Here is a 27,928-nt window from a genome sequence, read left to right as displayed (position 1 = left end):
TAGTCTGATGTAGGCCCGTAGAACATATTCATTATTGTATGCAATAGAATCTAATATTCTTCTTATAATATCACCTTCACAGATCTCTCAGCACGAGTAGATGCTGTTAAGGAAGAAAACTTGAAACTGAAATCAGAAAATCAAGTTCTTGGACAGTATATAGAAAATCTGATGTCAGCATCTAGTGTTTTCCAAACAACTGACACAAAAAGCAAAAGGAAGTAAGGGTTGACTCACAGATTATGTCATTGTATTGCTGCTGGGTTTTATTTGTTTTGTTTTGTTCTAACTGGCATAGGCTACATAAGCTAAAATACTTTCGTTTGTGGCTTACTGGATTCTCAAAGATTATAGACTTTGATAATAAATGGAATTAAGAGCATTATCATGAAGAGGAAACAAAAGATTGTGTATTAAGATTGAGCAATGTGCTAATGTAGTGTAGATAATTGCAAAATTTTTGTATTTGTTTTAAAAATGACCATATCTTGTTAAAAAGAAGATTAGTTTGTCAGGTTAAACAAAGGTCTGTTGGTACTCTGAGGTCTTAGGGTAGATTTCTTGACTATATTGTGTTACAATATTGTGTTGAAACCCCATTTGATAAAAATATTCAGAGTTTATTGCATCAGTTTTTTGCACTTGAGATATGTTTACTGAGTAGTACTGTTCATAGTTCTGTGAAACAAAACAAAAACCTATAAAACCAGTTATGCATTTCTGTGAAGTAGGAACAGTATTGTTTGCAGAGCTTACTTACAGAAAAACACCTCAGATGTTTTTGGGAAGGGGGAAGGTAAGAGGAGCAACAAGGATAAGCAACTTATTAGGGAAATACCAAACTGATGCAGTGTCAGAGGTAATATGTACACTTGAAACCATTGCTACTTTCCCATTTCCCTGAAGAATGCCCAGGCACATCATCACAATGTACCATCTTCCTGAAGCTCTTCTGTTGTGTGATGAAAAGTTAAGTAAACACCTGAATGATAAACTTGGCAAGAAGAGGTCAGCAATGCTCCTCATGCTCATGAACAGTGTGCAGTGAGGAACTGAGAACAAGTCTCTTCCTTCCTGCCTTGTACTTTCTTCCTGCAGTGCCAAACTTGTCTTTGCTTCAGGCCTCAGAGCAGCTGTTTTCCTGCCTCACAGCCTACACTTGCAAAGTGCTTCTTGAGGCACTGCATAGAAACATCTAAAGCAGGATGCTGTGGAATAAAGGTGGATTCTGCCTCTCAAAACTGCTGCTGTGGGCAGTGCCTGGTGTCAAGGTGCTGGCTTTTCCTGTCTTAGATGTGAGGTTTTATAGGGGAGCTCAGCCCAGATGATGGGTCTGAGCACTTCCCACAGAAGTAGCATGTCCAGCATAATCAGTATTAAGGGAGACCAGAAGATGAAATACAAACAAGTATGTAAATTTTAGCAGTACTTAGTTGCATCTGTTTCATCTTGCCCTACAGCAGCACTGCAGACTTACTTATGGATGTTGGCTAGGACTGAGTTGTTGCTTCAGTAATGAAGCCATTTTACTTGACCTTTTAAAAGAAAACCACTAGTTCAAGGATCTCTCTCAAGCATGGTATGAATGAGTCAGTGTAATAGAATAATAAATCCCTCTCAAATCCCAGGTTTCTTAGCTAGGTACTGCTGTGTCTCAAGTGTAAGTTGACATTGTGAGGTTCCCCCCTCCCAAAGGTGAGGTTGCCCATTTCTCCCCATTTAAAATGGTTGTACAATGCTCACCGGTGTCAAGAGACTCTAAACAAAGTCAAAAGACTGCAAACAAAGCACTAATAGTACAGTCTTGAGGGCTGTTTTCAAGTCTGAGTCAAGAAACCCAATGAATAAAAGTGGATGATTCCATTTGTGTCATGGGGTCCTTGTCAACACCTAAAATTAATGCTAATTTTCTATGGACTACTTTCTCGCATTACTGGAACTCTAAATTAATCTAAGAATTGCTAGCAGGTAGAGTAGATCACATGGCTAGTCCGGAGTTTGAGCATTAAAGGAAGAAAAATCACAGCAAGCACTTGACTTCTGAAGATTGCATTGCATTACAGCCATCGTAGCTTTAAAGCCATGTCACTGCCATCTCCATCTGCACTGTAGATCACCTGGTAACACAGCATGCGCTTGTTAGACTTCAGCAGTTCCCAATATAAAGTAATTTTAAAATCATGGGTTGGTACTGTAGATTGGATAGTGGTATTTTATCCATCAGTGTGTATGCAGCAGTTATTTCATCTCCATGCCATCTTACCTCCCACTACTGTGGCCTTCATTTAACTTATGAACATTTTAAAGATGTTGTATTTCTGACTTTACACCAAATAAAAACGTTTCATTTGTCTCAATTAGTTTGGTTTAACATTTGTAAACCCTAAAACTTCTCATAGCTATCCTGTAGTCAAAAGGTGAAAAAGCAGTAGGGTTAGTAATCATCTTAAAGGTTTTGACATAGCAGAATTGTCTGAAAACCAAATGTAATTGAGATTAAACCTGAGTTAATGAATCTAGTTTTAACAAAGTTTCAGTTCCTGACTGACTTGCTATTTTCAGCCATCAATTTTAAATTTCTGTCTACTTTTCTTTTCTTGTTAAAGTAAAAGGATTGGTAGACTGCATCCACTGTTGTAAAAAATTAAAACTTGGACTTCTCCATGTAGGAGACCACTAAGCCAAGTTAGAAATGTTACTTTTTCCACACTTTTAGTGAGCTTTACATTAGACAGAACCCAGAATTATTACTTCATCATGCCTTCATGAATACAGATAAAAACTGAAAAGCAGCTTCAACTGTAACTAAATAAAAGGGCCTTCCCTGCATATAAAGTGTTCAGTCTGGGATCTGGCATCCTCTGTAAGAGCTCTTTTACCAAGCTACAACATCATAGTCAGAGGGAGTGCAGGCTGTAGAGGTCTTGCTACTTACAGAGTTCCAAAGATGACTGACAGTTTTAATAGCAAGACATGCTGGAACTGAAAAACCATTATTTTGTTAATTTTAGAGATCTTTCAAGCAACTATGTTAGCAAGATGAAGCATGTTTCCTGAAATACCTGTTCAGATAAAAATTGACAAGTGCACAAGAAGTGTGTGAAATCTCACTGTTGCTTTGTATCAATGAACAGGGGTTGCCCTTTTGCCTGGCTGTCAACATCTAGAGCCTTAAGTCCTCAAGATCTCTGGTATTTCTGCTCTAATTACCAGCATAAACCTAGATCCAAGTAAGTTGATGTGCAGAAGGATGTTTGCTATCTCTAGATTCTAAGTGATCAGAGCTGATAGGGCATCAATCAAGACTTTATGGGAACTTCAAATGCGAAACCCTAAGGGAAAATGAGCATCCCCCATGGGGTGACCAATCCCTGGAATAACTAAAAAATATCAAAGAAAGGATAGTAACTAGAGTAACTATCACATATCAGAGAAAAAAAAACAACCTCCAAAACCCCTAAGCAAACAAACAAACAAACCAGACCCCCAGGACACCCAAATGCTGTAACAATTCCAAAGGACTTCTATCAGACTCAGACATAATTCATTTAAAAGGTGAGCTGAAATAATATAATTAATTTAAAAGGTGAGCTCCAACAGCTCACAGTAACTGTTGTCAGCAGGATACTACACTGGTAAGAGCTTCTGTTTATTGCTGAGGAAGTAATCTGGAGTCTTCACTTCTTACCTTTTGCATGGAGGCCCTAAATAAAGAGGTGGGAACTTGCAATTAACTTAAAAAAAGACGCAAAAAGCCCCATATTAAACAAAAACCTAGAGACATTTCCATGTAATTCACACTAAATAGAAGTCAAATATAATTAACTTTTGAACACTTCAAAACAAGCGTTTGTCCACAAGCATTTGAGGACACTGGCTTCTTCATTAGATTAATTTCTTAAGAGATTTCCATGGAATCTACTGTGAAAATACTTCTTTTTAAAGAGGACAAATTTTATGACAGGCACTATGTTAGATTCCTTATGAATTGATGTATTTCTACTTAGTTTGTAATGTATGACTACTATTGCTAGCATTTACACATTCTACTACTATTATAGGCAGCTGCCAAGCAGCAAGAGGTTTCTGGTGACTGAAATTTTATTGTTTAATATACAGCTGAACTTCAATGAAACAATTTTTCTTTACAATAAGCAGTTTATTTAAACTATGAGAATACCCAAGTTACTCACATCGTAAAAAACTTAATCCATCAAAAATTCTTATCTATATTAATAAATTTCATATTAAGCAAGAATTAATAAATATTTTCAGGTGACAATATACACTTACCAAGTATTCTATAAATAGGTTATACCACTCTGGTTTGGAACATGAGAACTATAAAAGTTTGAAAAAATCATCTGTATATGACCTGCAGATTTGATACCTGCATTCAAGAGTAAAACAAATCACATCAATTACCACTTGTATTCTATTTTAAAATCTATCTTGGAAATAAATTACTGCAACCAATGCCTAAAGTGAACAGGTGACCACCCATGTAACAAGATCAACTAAAATAAATAATTTACAATAAAAATTGTTGCTAGCACAAAATCATCATACAAAAACAATTATTGCATTTAGCCTTGCACAGAAAATAACACCTTTCCTCGTAGCACTGGGAACTGGTATAGATGCTACATCTATCCTACCATCTTCTTTAAGCTGAAAACTGTAAACAGCTTATTTTGTGCTAGAGCTACAAAAGTATTATAATGCATTTATTTAAAAAAATATTTAGAGTAAGTTTATCTCCAACTAATACTAATTTCTAAGAAACTTCAAATCTTAAGAATCTTCACCTAAAAATCAGTTGGTCAGCTTGTAATTTCCCTTTTATTTTGAATTTGAAATATTAGCTAACTCTTCACAGATAGCATGTATCCTTTAAAGAAAGGGAATTGAGGAAGTTTGGGATGGTTTAAGAGGCTAGAGAATTAAAATAGGAGTTTAACAGCAATGAGCCCCTCCTTTTCCCATCAAAGCTCAGGAATTTGCCAGGCCCACTGAAGTGGCACACCAAAAGTTACCGTCAGTGTCTCTAGACCTGCAAACACCAGCTAGAAAGAAATCAGTCCTTTCGTACTCTTCTTTTGCGTACTGATTTCAGTGGACGATCTCCCATTCCTTCATCAGCTTCCTTCTTCTGGAAAAAAAATTAATTCAGCATTAACATTTTAAACTTATTTTAATTATTGAAACTGGCACGCTGCATTATTCGTCTTCCTGAATTCCCCAGTCATTTTATCATTAAATGCAGCACTTAAGTGATGGGACATTTTTTCCACACTGCTAATGTAATGATTAATAAAGTGGGTAGAAGACTTTTCTATATTCAGAAAGAAGAAAAGCTGTATGTTTAAACTGATATCAAAAATTTGTTTTTGCCCATGTCTTTGCTGGTTCAAAAGCAGTGACTTTTAAATTAATTTACCAACTTCCTTAAAGAGCACCTTTTGCTAATTTTATTTCCACTTCTGAATTAAGATGCATTTCTGTTCCCTTTGGAGAGCTACAAATAGAGCAAACTGTCCTTAAATCAGATGCGGTGTTCCCAGTTTAAAAGCAACGGGCTTACGGCAGCACAGGAAAAGCCTTTCCAATGTGAAATCCATTCTCATACCACGCATTGCTTCCTCACTTTCCTGCATCACTTAATGGCAGGCACCTCCTTTAGAAAGAACAGCTGACAGAATGTGGCCCAGCCTGTGTGAGGACATGGGGTACATGACTGTTCCAGACAACTCACAACAGAAACACCTACATGCTGGAAACACTCCGAGAAAAGCAAGCCATGGCCTCACCGTGACACTGTGTAATGCCACACACACATTCAGAGCTTGCTATGACTTTCACAAGGAGTCATGTGAATCTTAGCAGATACTGTATTGCTGGGTAAATGTAAAAGGAAAAGAAAACTTCTTACAGGAACAAGAGAAAGTACAGAATAAGGGGTAATTAACAAAGACTTTTTGTGCTGAAACAACGCAACCTCATGCAAGGTACAGTTTCCTAGAAGAGTTTTACATGAACAGGAGTTAACATTGCATTAAACAATCTCCTTAACCTGAAAAGTGACTCATTCAGGGAGTGACAAGCACAAGATGATCAATGGGTGGATCTGAAGTGTTTCAGACACTAGCAGTTTCTAAATGAAGGAATAATGAGTAGCTGACAAACAAGAAAAGCACAAATGCCATTATACAATGATATTTTATGAAAATAATTTTGTAGAATATCTGGCTGACTGGATTAATCTGCACAAGAAAAATGAAAACTGCAGATGCAGTTTGTCATTTTGCTTAACACCTTATTTTGGAATAAAAAACCCCAAAATGTAACTGAAAAACTTAAGGTTTTTCTAGGTCTTGGAAAAAGGCTATTCAGTTGTAAGCATGTTCTATCAGTTGAGAAGCACAATGGAAACTGACCAATCTCCTACAGCATCCAAATTTTCAAGACTTGCAATTCATTTAATACTCCTGTAAAAACATTTCATGTTTACGGAGCTGCCCAACCACTTCTATACCATACCTGTATTTATGCAGAGTATTTGAGGTGTCAAATTCAAAGGAAAGCAAATTTCTACCTCACAATTTGTTTTACGGCTCAACAGAAGAAAAACACTTGTAGGTGACTGAGCTTAGTTAGAAGTACGATGTCCGACAATGGCAAGGAGAAAGTAGGGAAAAATGCAAACTTACCTCATCTTCTGAATCAGATTTATTTGACCTATCACCTTCTTGACTTCCATCTGGAACTTCATTTTCTTCTTCATCATCATAAATATCTTCACCACCTTCACCTTCTGCAGAAGTAGTTAATTTTACTTCGTAAACAGAACTATATTACAAACACACCATATCCAGACATACCAGTAAGGAAAATAAGCCAATTTCAGTCCTAGAATGAACTGTTTGTTTAGAACAACCAAAAAAAAAATCTCAGTGATACAGAGAGTAGAATTCTCATTAATTAGTAGAAAGTGATAACTGCCCAATTTAATAGCCAATTTTAACAGCTCCAACTTTGCCTCTTTTCATAATAGCCCATAGTGTCTTCAGACTTGTTACTGACTTAAAGGACTTGATTTGCTTTACTTTAAAATTAGCTATTGTATTGGACAGTTTTGAGAGCAGAGCTCAAAACAGGACAACTGAAAAAATTCTGACTTAGATGGGGAAGTAAAATATTGCAGTTATCAGTCATCCAAGCATGGGAGACACCTACATCCTAAGGCTACTTCCCCTTTTCAGCAGGGGATTCTTCTGGCATACTGTTTTGTTTGAGGGATAAGCAGCATTTTATTTCCACCCTTCTTGTGCATTTTTGAAATGCAGAAACTAGTCAAAACACTGTACTCCCCTTAGTTCACTCAAAGTATGTCCAGCTTGCACTACTACTGCACTACCATTACCCTTTATAATACTTTCTGTCAAGAGTAAACAAATCTTAAATCTGACAGAAAGGATATTCATCAGCATTTTGCAACTTTACAGTCTGCCAGTGGCTTATTTAAAAACAGCAGTGAAGTAGTGCTCAATTCTGTCCTTGTCAGGTCACACATCTCATAAGCACCACTTAGGTGTGGAAAAAATAGGAAAAAAACAAAAATAAATTAAAAAAAAAATCTGTACCCACACCAGATTCTTACTGTTGCAGCTGAATTAAACTGAAACAAAAGTATCCATCATCCAAATTAAGAATGCAGTCACGTATCAGACAAGACTCTCCTGATTCTTGGTGATGAAAATAGAGAAATACCTAATTTGTTAAAATATTTGAGACTTCTGTCTCAAATTGAGGAAGTAAAATCTTAGTACTGTAAAAGTCCCAAGAACTTTGGCTGCAATATAGCTATAAATTGAGCCAAACAGAGCATCACTAATTGTTATGAACTAAGAAGTTAGTTTTGCCATATGGCAGTATACCTGATTCATGTCTACTATGTCTCTATTTCTATTATCAAAAGGAGAAATATGACCAAATAATGAATATCATGTTTAAGAAAGATGCAGACAAAGATTTCAGTCCTAAAAATAAACCCTTAGTAGAAGAGCTTGGCAGAAATTCACAAAGCCTTTGATCATATTCTAATAAAGAGATTTGAAACAATAAATGATGCAAATCCAGCTCCTCCCATAGGTACAAATTTCAATAGAGGGGAAAAAAAACCTAAAGAAAAAATACTTCAGATATCAGAAGCTGCAGAACCCAGAACTGGAAAACTATACTATTTAAAATTATTATTTTAAATTTAACCATATAGTAATTTAAGCATTATTTTATATAAATAAATTTAGAACTTGACAAATAAGGTTCAGACTGTGCCCCTGAAATTCCACTGTGTGGCTACATTCTTTTACTTCCTGCAATATCTTTCTACAGGTCAAGGAAAGCAAGGAGACAAAGCAGACAAATAGACAATGCCATAAAAATTAACACAGAACAAAATAAAACATCGCATGGACAATGCCCTTCAAAAAGTACTCTGCCAGCAACTCATTGTCGCTGGTGTTAAAGAAATCGCCAAGTGTTTCTAAAATTTGCTGTTGTGCTCCACTTCCTTTTTCTTTCTTTTTTAAATGGTCCCATGATAAAATGTGGATTTTGAGTCACTCAGTATTCCACAGCTCAAAACCCCATTGCCTTCAACTCCAAAAAAAACAAAGGAGGAGATAATGACTATGAAGGAACCATAAAAATCATAAGGAGACAAAGACACCAGTAGAAAATATTTATGACTATGGATACCATAGAGAGAAATCTCAGAGGAAACTTGCATCTGGACCTGATGGAAGCTGGCATCCACCAGCTTGAAGTTCTACCATCAACAAGGAAGCTGAGGGATGAAAACAGATAGGAGAGACACACTTGCAAGTCCTGGACCAAACTGCTTCCCTTTCCCAGTACCTGAAACAGGAGCCTCCCTTCCCATCTTCTTTGTATTATCCTTTTTAAGTTCTCTTTTTGTCTCCTCCATTTCTCTTCTCTCTGTTGCAAAAAGAATCAGGAAAAGGAGGCAGAAGACAAATTCTCTAATGCTTTCTGACACAAAGAGGCAAAAGAGCAATAGAAAAAAAAAAGGCAAAGTTTCAACCTGCAAGTGTAAAAAGTGGCAGGAAGCTGAGGGAAGCTAAGCAATTTTTCTTAAAGCAAGAAACAATGAAGTCATATGACAGCAAAGTGTAATCCTTTCCTCTGAAGCCTAGAATTTAGTTGAAAATCCTGGATTAGTCATACAGAAGCAAGATAGGTTAGTTTTACTCTGTGTTCTGTTTAGTAACTAAAAGTAGGGTCTAAAATAGAACCTACCTTTGCAACACCATGAACAGCTGCTCCAAGTACAATTTAAGAAAGCTGTAGGAGCTGAACAATGTTCCTCTCCAATTGCCCGTGCCTTATTTCTAACATTGAAACACACATTTTAAGGTATTATTTATTAAGCGATGTGCTGTAGTTAAATAATTTAACTGAATATTGGAACTGAGGAATGGCAGCCTTGCAACTGCAGCATATTATGTACAAACTATGATTTGTATCAAGACAGGGTAGAATAAAACAGAGTCTGTAATTCAGGAGCAAAGAACAGGTCAAGTTGAGTAAGATCAAAAGGAAAATGTAAGAAGATAAAATACTGAAATCATGTTCCTATAACTTAAGCTGAAGTAAAGAATGTATGTAGCAAAACTAGAATAATTAAGTGCCTTGGTAAGGCTCTCCAATTGCAAGGGAAATGGACTAAGTTTGGTGTGGCAGGCACTGTGCCTAGTATGTACTCAATTCCATCAGTAATGGCATGGGAACTGCTGATGGCGAGTGAACTTTTAAGTAGTACAGACAGAAGCCACCTTCACTCATGGAACATGGTGCAAAGACAGACAAACCCCACGAAATTTCAGTCAGTAATACAAAGTGATGTCAGTACCAAGACAAAAACCCCAACAAAACATGAATTGTCTGCTATGTCTCTAATTATCCATGCCAGTCCCTTGTCTCTTTCTTTGAGTGAAGGAAGAGTGAAATAAGAGGCAGAATCTTGCAAAGTTCTGAAGCTAAAAATTTTCTCATCAAAATCAAGATAATGGATTGGAAGTGAGGTGCTTTGGTTTGTATTCATTATAGAGACACAGGGAAATCCTAACAGCACCTCAAAGCTATAGCTGAGTAGTAGACAGTAATCTTTGGTACAGTAACATGGGATGATTTTATCCTTGGATGCTGGAGTACAGCTCAACCTACTGAGTCATTCATTTCTCCCCTGGACAGTAGGACACACCTCTGCAGGCATGCAGTAGGTTGCTAAAAAGCAACATAAAGGAAGCTGCAGACTTCAGTATTTCAAGCCTATTGTATTTTCAAATTTTAACACAATTAACTCAAATCAGTGACCAACAGAATGGTATAACACTCCCAGAGAGGTGTAAGCAGATTTATGTTAGAGACTTAAAGCTATTCCAGACACATTTTAAAGAATAAAGTGACTTTTAACTGCTTCAGGTACTTGTATCTGAATAAATCAAATGTGTTTAATATATGAAATATTTAGAAGGGACAACATATGTATCACTGTCTACAAACATAAAAAAATAGTGTTGGAAGCATGTTCATTTCTTGAAAGTGAAGAAATGCTGAGTAGAGCCTTACTTTCTGCTTATATTTATCAGACCTATAAGCCATGGGATGCCACTCACTGGAAATTACCAAAGACGAAAAAAGGCTCAGAGCAAGGCACATTTCACATGGTCTAAGGAAACAGGTTGTAATTATTTGCAATGCAATCCATGAACTAGTTCTATTAATGTCTTTAACCAAACTGCAAGCTGACACAGTCTTACTCATCTTACCATCTTCATCAGTATCTTCATTTTCTTTTTCCTCTTCTAGCTCATCATCTTCAAACTCCTCTGTCTCTTCTTTTAGTTTTCCCTTTGTAATTTGCTTAGATACATCAGGCTTTTTGAAGTCAGTATATTCATCTGATTTCTACAACAAATTAAAAATCTATTTATATTTCAACTCCAATTAAGAATTAATCAGGCACTGTAAGCTAAGTAATACCAATGGCATATTAAAAGGGCACATTGTTGCACAGATGCTCAAGAGTTTCCAAATCAAGTATTAAGAATAAAAACAAATAAAAATATAGTAAATTTCACTAACCTTTCCTGGCCAGCAGAATAATACACTTAGACCAACAGGGAGAGCTAAAGTCAAGATGTAAAGAACCCAGAGCCATGGGTGTTCTTCTGCAGCAGTCACCAATTGACTAAACATACCAGGCTGTGTTTAAAAAAAAAAAAAAATTAAAAGAATTGCATTTGTATCCCTCTCTACACTTTAATAAGTTTATGGAGTGTACTGTATGCATTTATATTCTCCAAAATCCTTCTTTACCTTTGCTTTTTAATGACTAAAGCAATATTGTATTTCAAGACTAGTAAAGCAACAACTCTACAAACTGCAAATAAGTGGCAGGTGTTGAGCAAGAAGGAATAAAGCAGAACTCCAAACATACCAGACCAGCCACAACTCAACTTTGTAAAGTAATATTTGGAGTCTTGGCAACCTCACACTTAACACCCTTCCTAGCTACTCTTATTTTTCCTGCACATGTACCAACTCAGCTGAAAGCTCCTAAAGCACCCTGAAGCCTGACGGCAGCAGTTCCTGAGGAGCAATGCTGGTACACTGTCCTCCCAGTACAGCTCTGACTTATAGAGACACTTAGGCAAGTGCCTGGTGCATTTCTGTAAGAGGAACATCAGCAACTAAGGAAGTTTGAGAGGCACAGTGGAACAAGGGGACTCAAAGGAATTTTTTTTGCCATTGTGTGTACAGGTATGGAACCGGTTCAGACATAAACCCAAACAAGGTTGTGCGAAGAGACAGCTTTTCTGCTTGCTGGACAGATATGCTGCTGCTGCTTGCTCACTGTGATAAACAGCAGCTATAAGGAGTTGGCCATATTTGCCACCAACCCATCGTTTCTCCCCCAGAACAGTAGCCTGCTGTTGCCATTTAATCAAAAAGAACAGAGGACTGTTAAACAGAAACAGGAGTGCAGGCAGGACCCATGATCCCATATGGCACGGCAGATCCATCCCACAGCATAGGGAAGGAGAGAGGAAGGTTGTCAAAGTGCAGTACACAAACAAAATGTGGATGCACATATAGAAACACACACCTAAACTGCCAAAGGCCTAAAATTATTGAACAGAAATAAACACTAGACTATTCATTCCTCATGGGAGGGAAGCATCAAAAGAATATATACCATGGATATAACCATAGGGAAAAATAGGGGGCGAGGGACAGGAGGGTAAGTCTTTGAATATAAGTAACTCAGCCATCATTCTTTCACTTGCTGTCAGGTACTGAATGTCTAATATTAATGTGAACAGCAGAAGGCTTCACAGGAAGTCTATTTCTTACTAGGTTTTTAAGTAAAATGCAGTACCCTTTTAACCTCAAGAAAATATTAATGTGGGAAAGGTAAAAAGCCAAACTACAAGACAGAAAACCTATTAGAGTTACTCAGAAAAATTATTAACTACAGACAAATTAATACTGTGTCAGCATGGACAGAAAATTCTTCCAACAGCACAACTTCCCTACTACTTTCTACTATCAAGAACATAATAAAGTTTATACCTCATTAGCACTTGCTACTAATTTCTTCAAGCCCCAGCTATCTGCTGCCCAGCGATCTGCTACTTCTTTTTCTGAACATATGATGAAGTTATCAAAGTAGATATCAGATGTCATAGACCAGAGCTCTAAACCAATAGCACTGATAGCAGTCATCTTGAATGGGTGAAGATCTTCAAAATAGTCTGGGTTTGGTATTTTCCGAGGGCTCCAGATTCCCTGTTAATGGAAACAAACGTAATCATGTTACCTATAGCTCACCAAAAGAACAACTTCTGAAAGTGATTTCAAAATAATAAGAACTTTTATTTAAAAAAACAAGCAGTAGAGTTTCACCTATCTAAAACAGAACTGGAAATAGTCTGTAGGATTTTAGCAGATGGGTCTCAATTTTATGGCTTAGGACAGACCTCCTTAGTAATTTTTTTCTTTTTTACTGCAGAGGTTACAGTAATAACTGACTCTTACCAGAAGTGTTAGAAAAAAATTTAGGAAAGGAAAAATCAGCCTTATGGTACCTGTGCAAATTGGAGCCAAATTCTGTTTGCAAACCTGTTTAGGATCTTACCCTCTGAGACATCAGTTTCAAGTACTCCCATAACTAATACAAAGTAACTCTCTTTACTATCCAGCTGATTACCTCTTATATTTGGAGGGGAGGAGGGGACTTTAATTATCCAAAATTGAAGCTTCCTCTAAAATTGATCTAGTATGGCAATCTGCTTACTGAAAGGCTTCATTTGTTAATATTAAAAAAAAAACTAATTCAAAAGATTCACATTTAAAACCCTAGTGTAATTGAGAATACAATTCTGAAGACCATACTAAATAAATGGTATCAATGAAAATTGTACAAAAGGCAACTTTAAACAGCTAAATTGTTTTAATACAAGAAGCATTATTGTTTCACAGTATACTTCAAAGAAAAAAAAAAGCAAATTAAAAGCAAAAAAATCTCAAATTAATGAGGGTATTCAGACTTATTCTAAAACATAAATATACTGCAGGAAAGCCTCAGTAAATATACTACTTTGACTTGCTTGCTCTGCTGAACTCTATATCTTTTAGCCATGACCAACAATTTGGCTATTACCTGATAGTTAGGATTATCTATCATAGGTGCTCTCCATTTTCCTTTATATTTTGGGTTATTCTTCATGGGACGCACCCACTCTCCACAACCAGGTGCAGTCTCACATTTTGCATTACGGATCTGAGGGGCTTCCCACTCCCCATCCATTTCTTCATCCCTACAGAGAAAAAAAAAATTACAAACAACTGCTTCAAGATCAGCCAGGTGTCAAACACTGGCAGTCTGAAGTTAGGGTCTATGTGTATTGTTATAACAACATCAGAACTCTGACCAGCTCAAAGAACTTTACCCAACAGTATAAACACTTTTTTTAAAGGAGTGCTACACCTTTTTACTTAAAGGTCACATGTTTATAACTACCACAGCATGACTGACTTCAATTACATTCCTGCCTCTGCAGACAGCTTGAAAGACTTCTACCCAGGATGTTTAGAGGTCCCTTTGAGACTGACATTATGATTTCAAGTTATCAACTTAAACTGTAGCAAATTCTTTCAAAGGGGACCTTCATAATCTGTTTTTACTTATATATCTTCAGAAAACAAAAGGCAAGGACAAGTTCATGTTTTTATGGAAGCAGTCCCCCACACCAACAAATACTTGGCCATATCTTACACATTGCAACTTACTACCTCAAAAGACAATGAGATATGGACTGACTTCCACAACTAATAGTCTGCAACAGAGAACAGTCTTATCTACAGAACACATGACCAGTCTGCACTTACCAGTCCTTTGGTTTTTTTGCATTAGGGTCTGGAACATACTGTGGTTCATCATCAAGCCACCCCTCAGGCTTAACAGCATCAGGATCTTCTATTTTGGCAGGCTCATCTTCATCCCTTCAATTACAGACTTATGTTAGAAAATACAGCAGCCTGACTTTGGACCAATGTTCTGTTCAGAGGATTACAACTGGCATGAAAGGGATGATTTTCAAAAACACAACAGAATTAGATTCACTGATCATGAGCATTACACATATAATTATCTGCTTATAACTATCTGGATTATATTTACATTGTTTTATAGTGGTATTTAGTCCACAAATTGCTGGTATCAAGTGGCAGTTGTCAGTCAGGTTTTCCCACTGAGGCTTCCCTACTCTTCCTGAGTTGCCATAAGTAGTTCACACACAAGTAGAAATTCATTGTACATTAGGACTATATGGTAGAAAAAACTTATTCATGTGTAGCAACCTTAGTTACTATCTGCAACCATGCAGGGCACAAAATCAGCAAATAATGATTTTATGTGCCTCCTTATGCCCATCACAAGTATGTTTCCAAACTTCAGTGCTTTTAGTGAAAAGTATTCCAATTGTCATTAGCAAACCCCAAAATAAAACTAGTCAAATCTTTCAAGTAAATAACCTGTATGCAAAAGACATTGTAAAAATTAAAATGTTCTTACCAGTCATCTGGTTTGACAGCATTTGGATCAGGTATTTTTGGTCTCTCATCCCAGTCATCAGGCTTCTTATCAGTAGGATCCTCTATTTCTTTGGAAGGATTTACTGGAGGAATCATATTCTCAAGAAGACTTCCTTTACTGACAACTGTTTGGTCGATTAATATTTCAAATGTATCATCTGGTTTTAGCACTAAATTGAAGAAATTTATATTGAAGAAATAAGGCAGCCATTAAATTTTACAGATATACTTAACCAAAGCTATAGAATAAGCACAGACTCTGTTAAATAACAGCAAACAGGATGCTCACTAGCAGAGGAGACAGACTCCTCACTCAGGCACTGGATCTGGACACAAAATATTGCCCTTGAGGGGATGTATGAGCAGCACCAGGCCCCCAAAGATTAAACTTGAAGAAAATTCAATTGCTGAAACCCATCCAAACACATTCTAAGAGGTTTTTGAAAAACCTACCAACTTGCCAAAATTCTGTGGTTTTACTTCAAAAGCACAGACAGTGAAAGAAGAATCTCTGTCCCAAAAGGCATCTCTGCTACTAAATTACAATCTCACACTTGAAAGGATGGGAACACAAGAACTGTACCAGTAATACAGCAGAAGGATCAAAGCAGCATTTTTTATCAGGTACCTCTAGCAGCCATTTTCCTCAAATGCCACACTGCAGATGCTTAGACATTTGAAGAGAATTTACTGGATGTTAGCAAGTGTGAGAGAATAACTGAGAAGCCAAGGTCAAGAACTGGGCACTGTCAGACTCGGTGGCCAGATGCATCCAGATCTATTTCTAATAAGCACTTATAAATGTGCTCACTGGTTAAATAGCAGATTCAACTGTCCATTTAACATAATGAAGATTACTAAGTAAAAGTAATTACTTTTTCACTTTTACGATAGTTTTCTAAAAACAGGTTAAGAAAACCACAGTAACAATCTTGTAACAGTTTGATAATATCTAATGATGGCCTGAAATTTTCAACAGCATTAAAATATCCATAAATGCAAAAATGAAACCCCTAGGTCATGTTTAGATAAAACACAAAGAACTAATTTTTAAACTCCTGTTATCAGTCACATAAATGCATTGGAACCACACAGCTCTATGGAGTCTGTTTGAACAACTATAACAGAATAAATGCAATTCAAGTTTAAGTACCTTGATTCATAATTTCTAACAAACAATCCAAATACAGGAATGCATGCATTCCTTTATTATTATGAGAATCCCATTAGCTAAAAGTGCAAGTTTGCTGTGGCATACTACAGCAATCTATTTTAGAAACCACTAAATTTTCCCACGGCACAGCACTTGAACATGCCTTCTGTTATTACTATTCAGTGGAAGTTCCTAAGTACAGTCAATTTGGCTGGATTTGCAGCATGCCACAGATGAGCCCCTTCTCTGACTGCTGTTCTTCCTCAGAAGTTAGAAAAAGGGGATAAAAATTAACTTAACTTTTATTTCTCTGAACAGTTCACTGGTACAAGAAGAGATGTCACATGAATTAAAACCAGCCCATACTCATTCACTGACCTGTTTGTGCACTCTGCTTCAGATGCAGTGGTTGGTGTGAACTCTTAACATGTGGAAAAGAGTGGTGTGTGGCATGCTACAGATTTAATTGAATTCCTCTGAACTCTGACACCTTCCCAGAATATTGGGAAGTTGTACATTTTAATATATTTCCCAGTAAAAATAGTTTAATTATAATAATTAATGAAGGCATTTATTAGTAAAGGCTAGTCAGGGCTGGTAAATTTTTTCTGTAGCTGAATATTAAACAGTAGCATCTGAAAGCTACTTTTATGTCCTGCAGTTAAGTTCTATCATTAAACCATTTAACCCAAATCATTAAGCAACCACCACTCAGAATTAACAAGCTATTACAAACAAACAAAGACTCAATTACAAAGCTTCAGCAGACAAAACCATATTTTTAGTCTCTCCAATACAAGAATTGGAATTCCATTTTGAAGAATTGAACAATACCAAGAGTATATAGATGTGTCTTCTTGTCCAAATAGAATTTTTTTAGGTCTACATCAGGACGCTCAGCATGTTTTTCATCATATTCTCCAGTTTTAGGATTCTTATGTCTGAAGATAAAGTGTAGTTTGTAATCTTCTCCACATTTATCTGGTCCAAACATAATAGTGTAAGGTGTTTTGTCAAAAAAGTATTCCTGTAGAAGCAAGAAAGCTGAGCATGTGTTATACAGGACATTTTATTATGTCACTTTTGCTACTTCTTTTTCATAGAGCATAGTTACCTATTTCTAAAAGGTTAATGAAAAGTGGTAGGATAAATCATGAAAGGAATTCAACAGTCCTCTGGATTTCTCTGTTTCTAGGGAATGGACTAACTCTCAGTCTCTTCAGGGAAGATGAATACATTTATATATTTAGACTTTATCCTTATCTTAAGTAGGAATGCCTGTTACAAATCAAAACACCCAAGTATCTCTCTCCCTCTGCAAACATTACACTAAAAGATGGAGGGAACTAGTTACTGTTCTTCATAACAATTTTATTTTCCAATAAAGATAAACCCCAGGATATTAATATCCAGTATTTTATAAGTACCTTTTTCTCTCCACATTAAGTACTTAACAGCAACAAACAACCCTGAAAATATCAGATATAGTTATTCTCCTTCAGAGTATGTTGCATTACACAGTTATGTCAGTATCTCTGAACTATTTATATTTTCTGTATTTGGAATACACAGTAACATGCATGTGCTCATCAGTAAAATTGTTTCACAAGTTATGAGTTAAGATCCTATGGCTTCTATTAATACAGAAAGTACACAAAACGTACACAACATAACGTAAATGTAAACATACACAAAAGTCCTCTGTCCTGCATATCAGACTCCACCCATGCAGAACCAAGCTGTCCCTCAAATGAACAACTGATAGCAAATATTAAGCAAGAGGACATACCAGATTCAAGTCATTGCTACTGGAGAGAAGTTTAATATATGCACCACCACAGTCAATGCCTTTTTGAAAATTCACTTCGTATCTGGGCAAAGAGGAAGTGACAAAAACATTCTATCAGAAAAGTATCAGAAAAATATGAATTAACTGCTAATGTGCAGTTTTAATTATGAATATATTAAGACTGCATATTAGTACCTACTGTCAAAACACATCTATGTAACCAAAATGTTTTAACTTACTAATAAACATCAAGTAAAAAATCTGAAGGATTACTTACTGAACAATCAAAGGTTTATCATCAAAAACAAATGCTTTTGTTAGCATTGCTGATATTGCATGATACTTTGCCACTGATTTTAACACTAATCCTCTGTCTCCAGGCACTGCGTTTTCCTTCAGCTCTTCTACTTCCCATCTTCCTAAAACACACATGCACAAAGTCTTTGATAAAATGCAGTGTGAATAAAGAAATCACAGCCTTGCTGAAAGCAAAGAGCTAGCAACAATAAAGACTAGCTGCCAAAGCAGGGCAGAAATGTTGGAATCAGATGTCAAAGATGTTATTTCTTGTTGTTCTCAAATTTGCAAAAATCTGTAACTAAACTTTCTTACTGTAGATCTGTATCTTTGGGTTGTGGTATCCTACAATGGCTAGAAGAACAAAATATTTCTCCAAATTTTAGATTTACTTCTACCATCATCACATAAAAGCATTAGTCACAAAGCATTGTGTAAAGCTAAAGACCTGCATCATTACTTCTTTCTGCTTACATAAAATTATAATCTCTTGAGTCAAATCTAATCACAGGATAGATGAACCTCCCTCCTCCTCCCCAAAATCTTTCCAGGAATTATCAGATTTGGTCCAAAACAAGCCTACAGCTTTGAAAATAGAAGATTTTATATTTACACATTCTCCAAGTTTGGCATAAATAAACACAAGTCCAATATCCAAAGAACTTCCAAAAGGGAAGTTACATTTTCTCAGAGATTAACAGGACAAGATTCACTGGGTTTTTTTTTCCAGGAAAGAACACAGCACTAAACACCCTATGCTTACAATCCACTGTAATTTTGAAGAATGCCTGTGTCAATGTAAAAAAAGAAGAAAACATCAGGAGTTCCTCAGCATGTACTTTAGAGAAGATTCATAAATTGTGATGAGCAAATGAAACAGTGATTTACTTTTATTCAGCAGAAGTGTGATTAGTGAAAGCTGTTAAGGAAGGGCAGATATGCAAATCAATAACAAATTCCTAGCTTCTTCTAGCCTCACAGACAGGAAGGAGGAGAATTCTATCCTCTTCAATAGTGTTCCTTCCTGGAAACTAAGGCCAAACAATAACGCAAGGCAAAACAAGACTGGAAAAAAAGAATTGGAAAGCAGTTCAAAAAATGTGTCTTTATCACAGACTTCATTAAATGTTGAATTTTCTGACTTCAAGAAATAAGACAATTTTTTATCTAATATGAATCCAAGTAATCAGAGAGACCTCATTTCTCATAGCACCTCATCTGTGCAGCTATCTCCTCTGCAACTTCTTAATTTTACCAATTATTTTTGGTAACCTCTAAATTTAGAATCATCAGTTCTACTCTGTTCTGCAAGTTATGCTTGCTTACCACTTTTTATTAACATAATTGATTTCATTTGACATAAGAACAGTAGCAAATACTTCTCTGTTGCAGTAGAAACTTTTTCTCTTCTCCCCACTCCCTCTTGAATGAAATAAAACTCAAGATTGCAAAATCATTGCCACAGATCAGGCATCTGTCAAAATTTTAAGCAGCCAATTCTAGACTAGGAAATCACAAACGCAAACTGCAACGATTAAACCATCAGTACAATGTTTTCATTATTGCTTTCCAAATTTGCTTTTGGCTTCTCTAAGACTAAACTGTACAAGAACCACTGAAGAGCCCTACATTCAAGCACAGGCAATCTGAAAAGGTATTTTAAAAAAAAGCAGTTTTAACTTTCTTGTTTCAGAGGCTATACCAGGAGACCAATCCATGAATCAGTAGTAGGACAGATGGAGCAAAATGGAACACAATGCTTTAGAAAACCATTTAACAACTGAAATTGAAGTGGTAAATCTCACAGGATTTCAGAGAAGACAGTTCTAAAGAAACAGCACTCATAAACAAACAGTATCAAATATTCAGTTTCCAAAGGGTATATTATGGTATCATCCATGGCAGTATATTGTTGGAATGACAAAAAAAAAAAGTTATCTTCACATTAAGTAACCCAATGAGCAACATTTCACATCTCAGTTTCAGGATAACAGTCATTACACAAACTAACATTTTTGACCTATGCCATCTAGACATTCAAAGACAAGTTCTATGTTATTTCTCAAAGAATTAGTAGCTATTTCTCAAAAAGAAACGGAATATCACAAACTACATAGTGGAGGTAAACATTAAAGTTGCTTACCATCATATTTAGCAACATTATCATCCATGTCTTCTTTCAGAGTTACAGACAACACCCACCTAAAATAAAAACTATACTGGTCATTGATCTATCTAGGCAAAGCTGTATTATTTAACAAACAAAAGGAAAAAAAGCTTTTGCTTCTAGGCTGTGAACCTGTAATACTGATTTTTAATCAGCATCATGGAACTGCATGTAGTTAAAGAATATGCAAAGAAAAATTAAAGGAGAGTAGTCTAATACAGCATTTCAAAATCCTTCCTAAAAATGTAAATGGACAATTAAAAGTCTAAAGTAATTAAATTCCTGAATTATTTAATTCTGAATAAACTTCAGGTTTATATACAAGTTCAGTTTGGCAGAATGTAATATGCATTTAATGTAAAAAATGCACTGAAAATAGCAAGTTTCAAGGAAATACCACCTTTCGACAGAAAAGAAAAAGAAATCAGCCAAATTAATCTTAACTTTATCTGACAGTAACAGTACACACACACAGCAGAGGACAAAAGGGAATGGTAAGTGACAAATGCAAGATTCCAAGAGTACGGCACACAGGAGATCCAACAGGGCAAACACACTTCTGATCTCCTCGATTCTATAAGCAAGGCAAACTTGGCTATCTCATTAAGGGTATCACAAGATATGCACAGTCTCCACACAAAATGTTCCTCTGGAAAGGGAAAAAAATAAAAGGGCAGTCCACCCTCATCTGGCCATACAGCAGTTCCATCTGGAGCCATGCACAGGAATATCTTAAGCCAATAGTGTTGCTAAACTCTTTATTGTATCAGCCACAACAATACATTCTAACAATTTATTCTGGAAATAACTGTTGTTATTCTTTCTGAACTATCCTCTGCATGGAGTGATTCAGGGATGAATACTTCCTCTTTTCTGCTTGAATTGCAGTCACATTTGTTCACTGTTATCAGAGATGCTGGAAAACCTTCACAGTGTAAGTAGCAAACTAGATCCTTGGCCTACAGGAGAGAGACCAGTGAGAACATAAAATATCTCTACAAGTCATGTGAAAAATTTTCAAGGCCCATTCTCAAAAAATCTACTCTATTCTTACCTAGTCAATTTATATATACTCTTTTCCACACTTCAGGGAAGAAAGGCAGCATGATTCTTACTTTCTCATAAATCTTTCTTCCATACTCCTTAGTCTTATGTAAATTATGCTAAGCTAGACCAAAAAAATCCCAAGCATTGTAGCTAAAACTCTGAACATTAGATTTAGTAGGAAGACAAACTAATCTTCGAACAGTTCTCAAAAAAGCTAGAAGCTTGGATGAATTATATAATTCAAGTACCCCTGTTAAATCTTTCCATCTATTAATCAAGGTTTTCAGTGGTTGGTTTGGTTTTTTAACAATCATTATCACCTCTTCTAATATTTTTTTTCTGTCATCACAGGTGCTGCTTTTGCACTTAACATTTAGAACTGACACATACCTAAGATCACATGAAAAGAAAGAGTTTGCTACCAAAATGTAATGGCATTTCACCTCTCAGCTAGTTAAACCCAACTGGCTAAATCTTTATATTATTTTTCTTAATGTCCACAAACCCAGAGTTTATTGAAAGCTTCCTTAAAACACACACCGAAAAGTAATATATCTGAAATGTTAAGTGTTCAGCTTAACATTATGATGTATTTGGAGCAAGCATTAATAGTCTTCACAATTCTAATCCCCATAAAAATAAATTTTATAAAGATAGTAGCAGAAAAATGAATACAAAATAAGTCCTGCCACTGTAAGTTAAACTGCTGAAAGTAGTTTATCATTTTAAGACATAAACTTACCCCGACAATCCATCATCAAAGGTTTCTGTAAAATACACTTCCCCAGTTGGCTTTGGAGTCTGGTACACAACCTAAGAGATATGTACAGATACACATCCCAACATAAATTACAATTGAAATACACTCTCCTATCTCCAGAAGTAAGCCACCCAGGCAAACCAACAGATACTGTTCATTAGAAATACCTAGCAGCACAAACCACTTCTCCCCCCAACACATTTCGATAGTTTGTGTGCATCCCTCCAACAGTGAGTAGTTTCACGTCTCTGAATTTTAAAAGTTGCTTCCTCTGTTCAAAGTCCATAACTAAAGCTTTGTTACATCTTCTGTTAAACAAAACCCCCAAAATTTTTCTGAACCTGCACCAAATCTGCTTCCTCCCTGTTCCTTTCTTTATGTTTCCCATTCTTCTGTTTTCCCATCTATTGCCTACATCTATGTTGAAGAATAGCATACAGATTTTCTGGTAATAAAGACAGTGTCAAAAGGCAGCTGTGACTGATGAAGTCAAGAAGCTGGTCTGAAGCCAAGGTCTCAGTGAGACCAAGGTGCTTTCCATTTACTTCTTTAGAAGTGGCATGTTAGCAGTTGCAACAAAAGGTTCTGTATCTAGATTGAAGAAAAACCTTTTTTGTGACTATTGACCACAGGCAGGAGACTTTACACATGGGCATAAGAGATTCATTCATTAAGTTTGCCCTGTATGTCACACATAGCAAGTGAAAAACTCAGACTGCCACATTTGAGACCCACTCAGTTGTCAAATGCAGATTTACTTGCTCTAGTTATAACTATGCATCTTGTATTTAACCAGCTTGAACTGAAGACTTCTGTAACCTTACCTCTAGAGAAGATTTATCTCTGTCAACATCAGCTTCTTGGGACTGCTTGTCAAAATTCTCCACTTCAACATCTGCATCCAGATTTTCTTTGTTTTCAATTCCTGCAGTCACTGAGCTAATTATCAGGACACCCACGCACAGCCAGTCCCACTGGAAGTGCATCTTGGTTATCTGAAGAATTGAAAGTTTCAGAATTTAAATATAATTTCAATGACATTATCAATACTATTTCAATTTTACCCCAGACTTTATCTAGAAGAGAGAAAAAAACCCATTAAAATAATGAGAAAAAACTATCAAAAAGTGTTGTCACTATAACAGCCTAATTTCCTTATTAAAATTTTTATTATTACTGAGCCCTGACTCAGACTCTTTCCCATACGGAAGTGCCTGTAGCCTGTTCCTTTACCTTGCCAAATCTAGCAAGAATCTGACTGCAATATGTATGCTTTTTAAGAAATAAGCAAGACTTCTTTTATTTGTCTCATTCATAAACAATCTGAACAAGTAATTAAATTGAATCAGTCTCTACAATGCAGCAAGAAGTAACATCCCTTTCATTAGGAAAAATTAAATTATAGATTTAGAATCTATTATTATCCACTGCCAGAACTGCATTTGTATTTGCCCCTACTTCCAATGACTATGTTTAGATGAGTGCAGAGTGCATATTGGCTCCAGCTCTAGGTGCCAAAAGAAAGCATTAGATACCTAGTAGTTTTCAAGTTTAAGTTAGGTAGAGCAAGAGTTTAAGCTTAAAGGCAAATACCTTCCTAATTTCAGGGAAACCTGAAGAACTTTAGTCTGTGTAAGTATGAATGTCAATACTCAATCAAAATGTCAATACCCGGCCTCTCAATCTAATCTGCAGTGAAATTATTGTTGCCCAGTATTTTTTGCTTCACATCTGGAAGACATACAAATCCAATTTCACATTAGAGTAGCCAGTGGTCTGCGCAAGTGCAGTGTCAAAAATGCCTATGCAAGTTTCCTCAAAGGTCTTGCAAAAAAATGTGGTTTTTTGAAATTATTTTTGTCTGAATTTGTAAACAGAATGAAGACAGATTCTGGACACCTCTGCACAGGTATTTATCGCTTGTTTCTTACTAATTTATACTCACAGTAACCTTAAATAAATGCTGGTATTTATTTTGCTATTTTAAGACATTTTCAAGCCTTGCATTACTTGTAGCCAATACTAGTGATACTAAAAGCTCTGGTGCTGAAGTACCTTTTGCACCTGAGAGAGCAGCCACCCTGTCAGTTACATCATCACTCCTTAGAGATTAAACTGTTTACCACTACAACTCTAAATATCCCAGCAATTATAGATACCACCTTATATTGAAAGTGTGAGTCTCTTTCTTTCTTTCTTCCTGGCTTTATCAAATTTGGTAAGCAATTCAAACATTTTAACTGCACCGATAATTACTTCATCATTAATTTTTAACACCTTTTAAGTTTTATCAAGCAACACATATAGAGATCAAACAGTATCAAGGCTTTATTTCTTTTATGATCTATTAATTTAATATTAAGTGCACTGATTATATTTAGAGCCAGGATATACATAAACCACAGGATTACCAAAAAGAAATGTTTCACACACCAGTACTATGTCAATACTAGGAAATAATCAAAAGCCTCTTTTTTTTGGGACTAACATCTATTTTCCACAAAACTACATTAATCATATTACCATTCTTTTTTTCTTCCCCACTGCTATCCACAATTCCTGCCATTCTTTGTGGGACTTTACAAGCTCGTTTGAAGATGATGAGTCTGTACTTCCCTCTTTTTTTCAGGTGATACATTTCAATAGCATCTGCAAATTTTACTAGTGTTTTGTATTTGACTGTTTTTTTTTATTTTGAGGTTAAAACTAGAGATATTGTTAATTCATAGACCTCCTTAGCAGTTCTAGAACTTAAAATAATCTTGCCCTGAAGATTTAAAGTAACTGAGTTTATCACAGGTGAACGTTTAATCTTACACTGTATTATTGAACACCTTTGTCTGAGGAATATCAGTTTTACCAACCTCTTTTCTTGTTCCTTAACCATCATATTAGGACAAGCACTCAAATAATTCCATATCAATCTTCTGGGCTCCTTAGCTCCTAGCTAAAGTGTCAAATATTAACCAAGTATCAGACTTCCATTTTTAGCATACAGCTTGCCTACCTTACCTTCGATAGTTTGTCATGCACATGGTCTCTGCTTCTCCTAAAGCAGAACGAGGGGTACAACTTTCTTTTCCAGTACATTTCAGGTGTGTTTGTGTATGATCCAAAATGCTTTTCACTTACGTAGCTGAAATTTTACTATAATTAGCCCCATTCCCTTCTGTTCCATACACAGACTAACATGGGCATTCAAGAAGACACACTAGTACTCACCTTTCCAAACAGCTCCCAAAATTTGTGATGCTTTCACTTTGTTCCCATTGAATCTTATCACTACTCCCTGATCCTACCTAGGACTTCCTAATTGCTTTCAGCTTTCAATTATATCTCTTACTTCTTCCTAAAAGAAGAGAAGATAATCCCAGAAATGCTGCAATATGTTATCAAGACAAATTGCAATTATCACTCAACTGCCAGGCAAAGATGGTTTTAACCAGCCCATGACATCTTTCACTTTTGTGAACTCTGCCACACTGAAGTCTTAAAATATAAAATAAATCTGTCAACTAAGCCAATGAGTTTCTGGTCTCAAAACAGAACTTCACACTACACATTTAATTATCTTTAAAACTACTGAACTTTCATAATTAACACACGAAGACTTATGAGAAACTCTTCTTACTCTATTTTCAAGGTGGCAATTAAAATAAGCCAAAAGGATTCCCACTGTTGTAATTTCCTCAGCAGAACAAAGCAAATTAGAAGAGCCTATGGCTCTCACAAAACACCAAACATATTTACTAGCAGTCTTGTCAATGTATCTAAGTTCAGACCTGTAATTTTAAACGTACATTTTGCATAGCTTGGTCACTTTTTGCCGTGGGTAACCACAGCACAGCTCCACATCAGCAGGACATTTAAGCCAGCAGAACTATTGCAAAGCATGCTCTAGGGACCAGCAACAGTGCTGCAACATCAGCAGAATATTGCACCTAAAGTAACAAGCTGCTTTTTCTGAGACACAGACTAGTACTTATAAAAGACAACAGCAGAAGCTGTAAACATATTCTGATTGGATATCAGAATGTATTTCCCCACGAGGTAAGCAGCGGTACAAGCTGCCTAGTCTCAGTCCTTGGGGTTTTCCAAGACAGTCCAGAAAAAAATCTCTAAGCAAGCTGGACCAGCCTCAGGGCTGTCCCTGTTGTTAGCAGCAGGTCAGGAGAGACCTCCCGGTGTTCCTTCCCACCCGAATGATTTGATTTGGGTTGCATGGTGCAAATGTGTCCACCTTCGTACCTCTGTACCATGGTCTTCTGCGTATTGTGTACATGCCGTTAAGTTAGTGGCATCATTATTCCACTGGCTGCAGAACTAAGTAAGTGATAAGGATTTTTGGATTCCTAAGGTTTTTTTTACTTTAAAAACAGTCATGCCTTTTCCATGTAACTCTCAGAGTTCTGGATTCTCAAGCAGAAAGGGAATAGGACAGCTGTTCTCACTCCCAAGTCCAAAGCTCCTGCATGCAGTATCATCACATGGGCTTTTCATAGGGCCAAATATCAATTCCCCTCCGGGCCACGAAAAGTGGAGGATTTTTTCACACACCCCTTCCTCCATCTGTAACCATGAGCCGCTTTATTCCTCCCCCACTCTGCTACATTGGCACCAACCTGACATAAGACAATACCCAGCTCTAACTGCTCCATGAAATGCATGCAGGAATTCCTACACAACTTTAAATTTTTCCTTTATTGGGTGTGAAAACTGTACCTGCCTCCCATCCCTAACGTGATTAAGCACCCCGTGCTGGAATGGATGCCGAACGTGAAGTTCAGCAGGTACTCCAGCCACAATGCCGCACTCCCGCAGGCGCCTCGAGATATTTTGTTGCTAGACCGAGCTCGACTAAAACCTTCAACAAGACCTCATTTCCCAATTTTAAAAAATAGACTTCAGGGTCAAACGGCCACCCGGTGTTCTGTCAGCAGCCAACACGAACCCGCTTTTTGGGAAACCTCGAAAGGAGAACGAAGGTCGCGACGCCGCGCTTCTCCTGCCCGCCTCGGGTAAGGGGCCGAGCTCCCGAACGCTCCCCGGCGGCGCCTCCACCCAGTTCCCCCATCCCACCACGGGCTCCGCCGCCGTCGGGAGTCAAGGGCGAGCCGGCGGCGCCGCCGCCCACCGGGGACTGAGGAGAGCGAGGCGGAGCAGGGTAGCCACCACCCCCTCACCGCGCCACCCGGGATCCGCACGCACCTCCCGCCGCCACGGCGGGGCTAGGCGGCCGCCGCCTCCCCCGGCCTGGTTACCAAGCACCGCGACGCCGCTCCTCTCACGGCGGGCGTTTACCGGCGACGGTCCCGGCGCTGCCCGGCCCGCGACGGGCGGTTACCGGCGGCGGGAGCCGGAGCCGGGCCCGGCCGCTCGTCCCGGCGCATTCCCGGCCGCGCACGCGCACGGCGCCCCCGCCGCTCCCGGGGATGCGGGAGCAGGTGCCGCAGCTCGTGCCGCAGCTCGTGCCGCGCCGCGCCGGCCAATCACGGCGCTGCGCGCGCGGCCCGGCACAGTCGAGCGCAGCCG

At 37.3% G+C, this 27,928-nt stretch overlaps 2 protein-coding genes across 9 annotated transcripts in view; one reads left to right on the top strand and one right to left on the bottom strand.

Moving 5' to 3' along the window:
* The window catches only part of SCOC (short coiled-coil protein), a 12,601-nt gene extending 10,244 nt beyond the window's left edge, over positions 1-2,357 (top strand). For 3 of the 4 annotated variants that reach the window (XM_038135494.1, XM_038135496.1, XM_038135497.1), the window contains exon 4: positions 83-2,357. In XM_038135494.1, coding sequence (XP_037991422.1) covers positions 83-225 — 143 coding nt within the window. In that variant the 3' untranslated portion in view covers positions 226-2,357. The remainder of the gene's footprint in view (positions 1-82) is intronic. The other variant, XM_038135495.1, reaches the window with a different exon arrangement.
* Positions 2,236-27,928, bottom strand: CLGN (calmegin). 5 transcript variants are annotated; one of them, XM_038135490.1, is made up of 16 exons: positions 27,658-27,927; positions 23,221-23,391; positions 22,379-22,449; positions 20,566-20,624; positions 18,403-18,544; positions 18,126-18,207; positions 17,171-17,363; positions 15,164-15,353; positions 14,479-14,592; positions 13,751-13,907; positions 12,661-12,876; positions 11,170-11,289; positions 10,854-10,992; positions 8,920-9,000; positions 6,711-6,814; positions 2,236-5,152 (listed from the first exon to the last, which is right to left on the bottom strand). In XM_038135490.1, exons 2-16 carry the CDS (start codon positions 23,380-23,382, stop codon positions 5,078-5,080), a joined length of 1,905 nt encoding a protein of 634 aa, XP_037991418.1. In that variant the 5' UTR covers positions 23,383-23,391; positions 27,658-27,927; the 3' UTR covers positions 2,236-5,077. The 5 variants fall into 5 exon arrangements, with proteins under 5 accessions (XP_037991418.1, XP_037991417.1, XP_037991420.1 ...); XM_038135489.1 differs by having other exon boundaries at positions 27,605-27,926; XM_038135491.1 differs by lacking the exon at positions 2,236-5,152 and adding an exon at positions 5,630-5,712 and having other exon boundaries at positions 27,605-27,928.

This window comes from Motacilla alba, chromosome 4 (genome assembly GCF_015832195.1).
Source record: "Motacilla alba alba isolate MOTALB_02 chromosome 4, Motacilla_alba_V1.0_pri, whole genome shotgun sequence".
NCBI lineage: Eukaryota > Metazoa > Chordata > Aves > Passeriformes > Motacillidae > Motacilla > Motacilla alba.
This window is presented reverse-complemented; position numbering and strand designations above follow the sequence as displayed.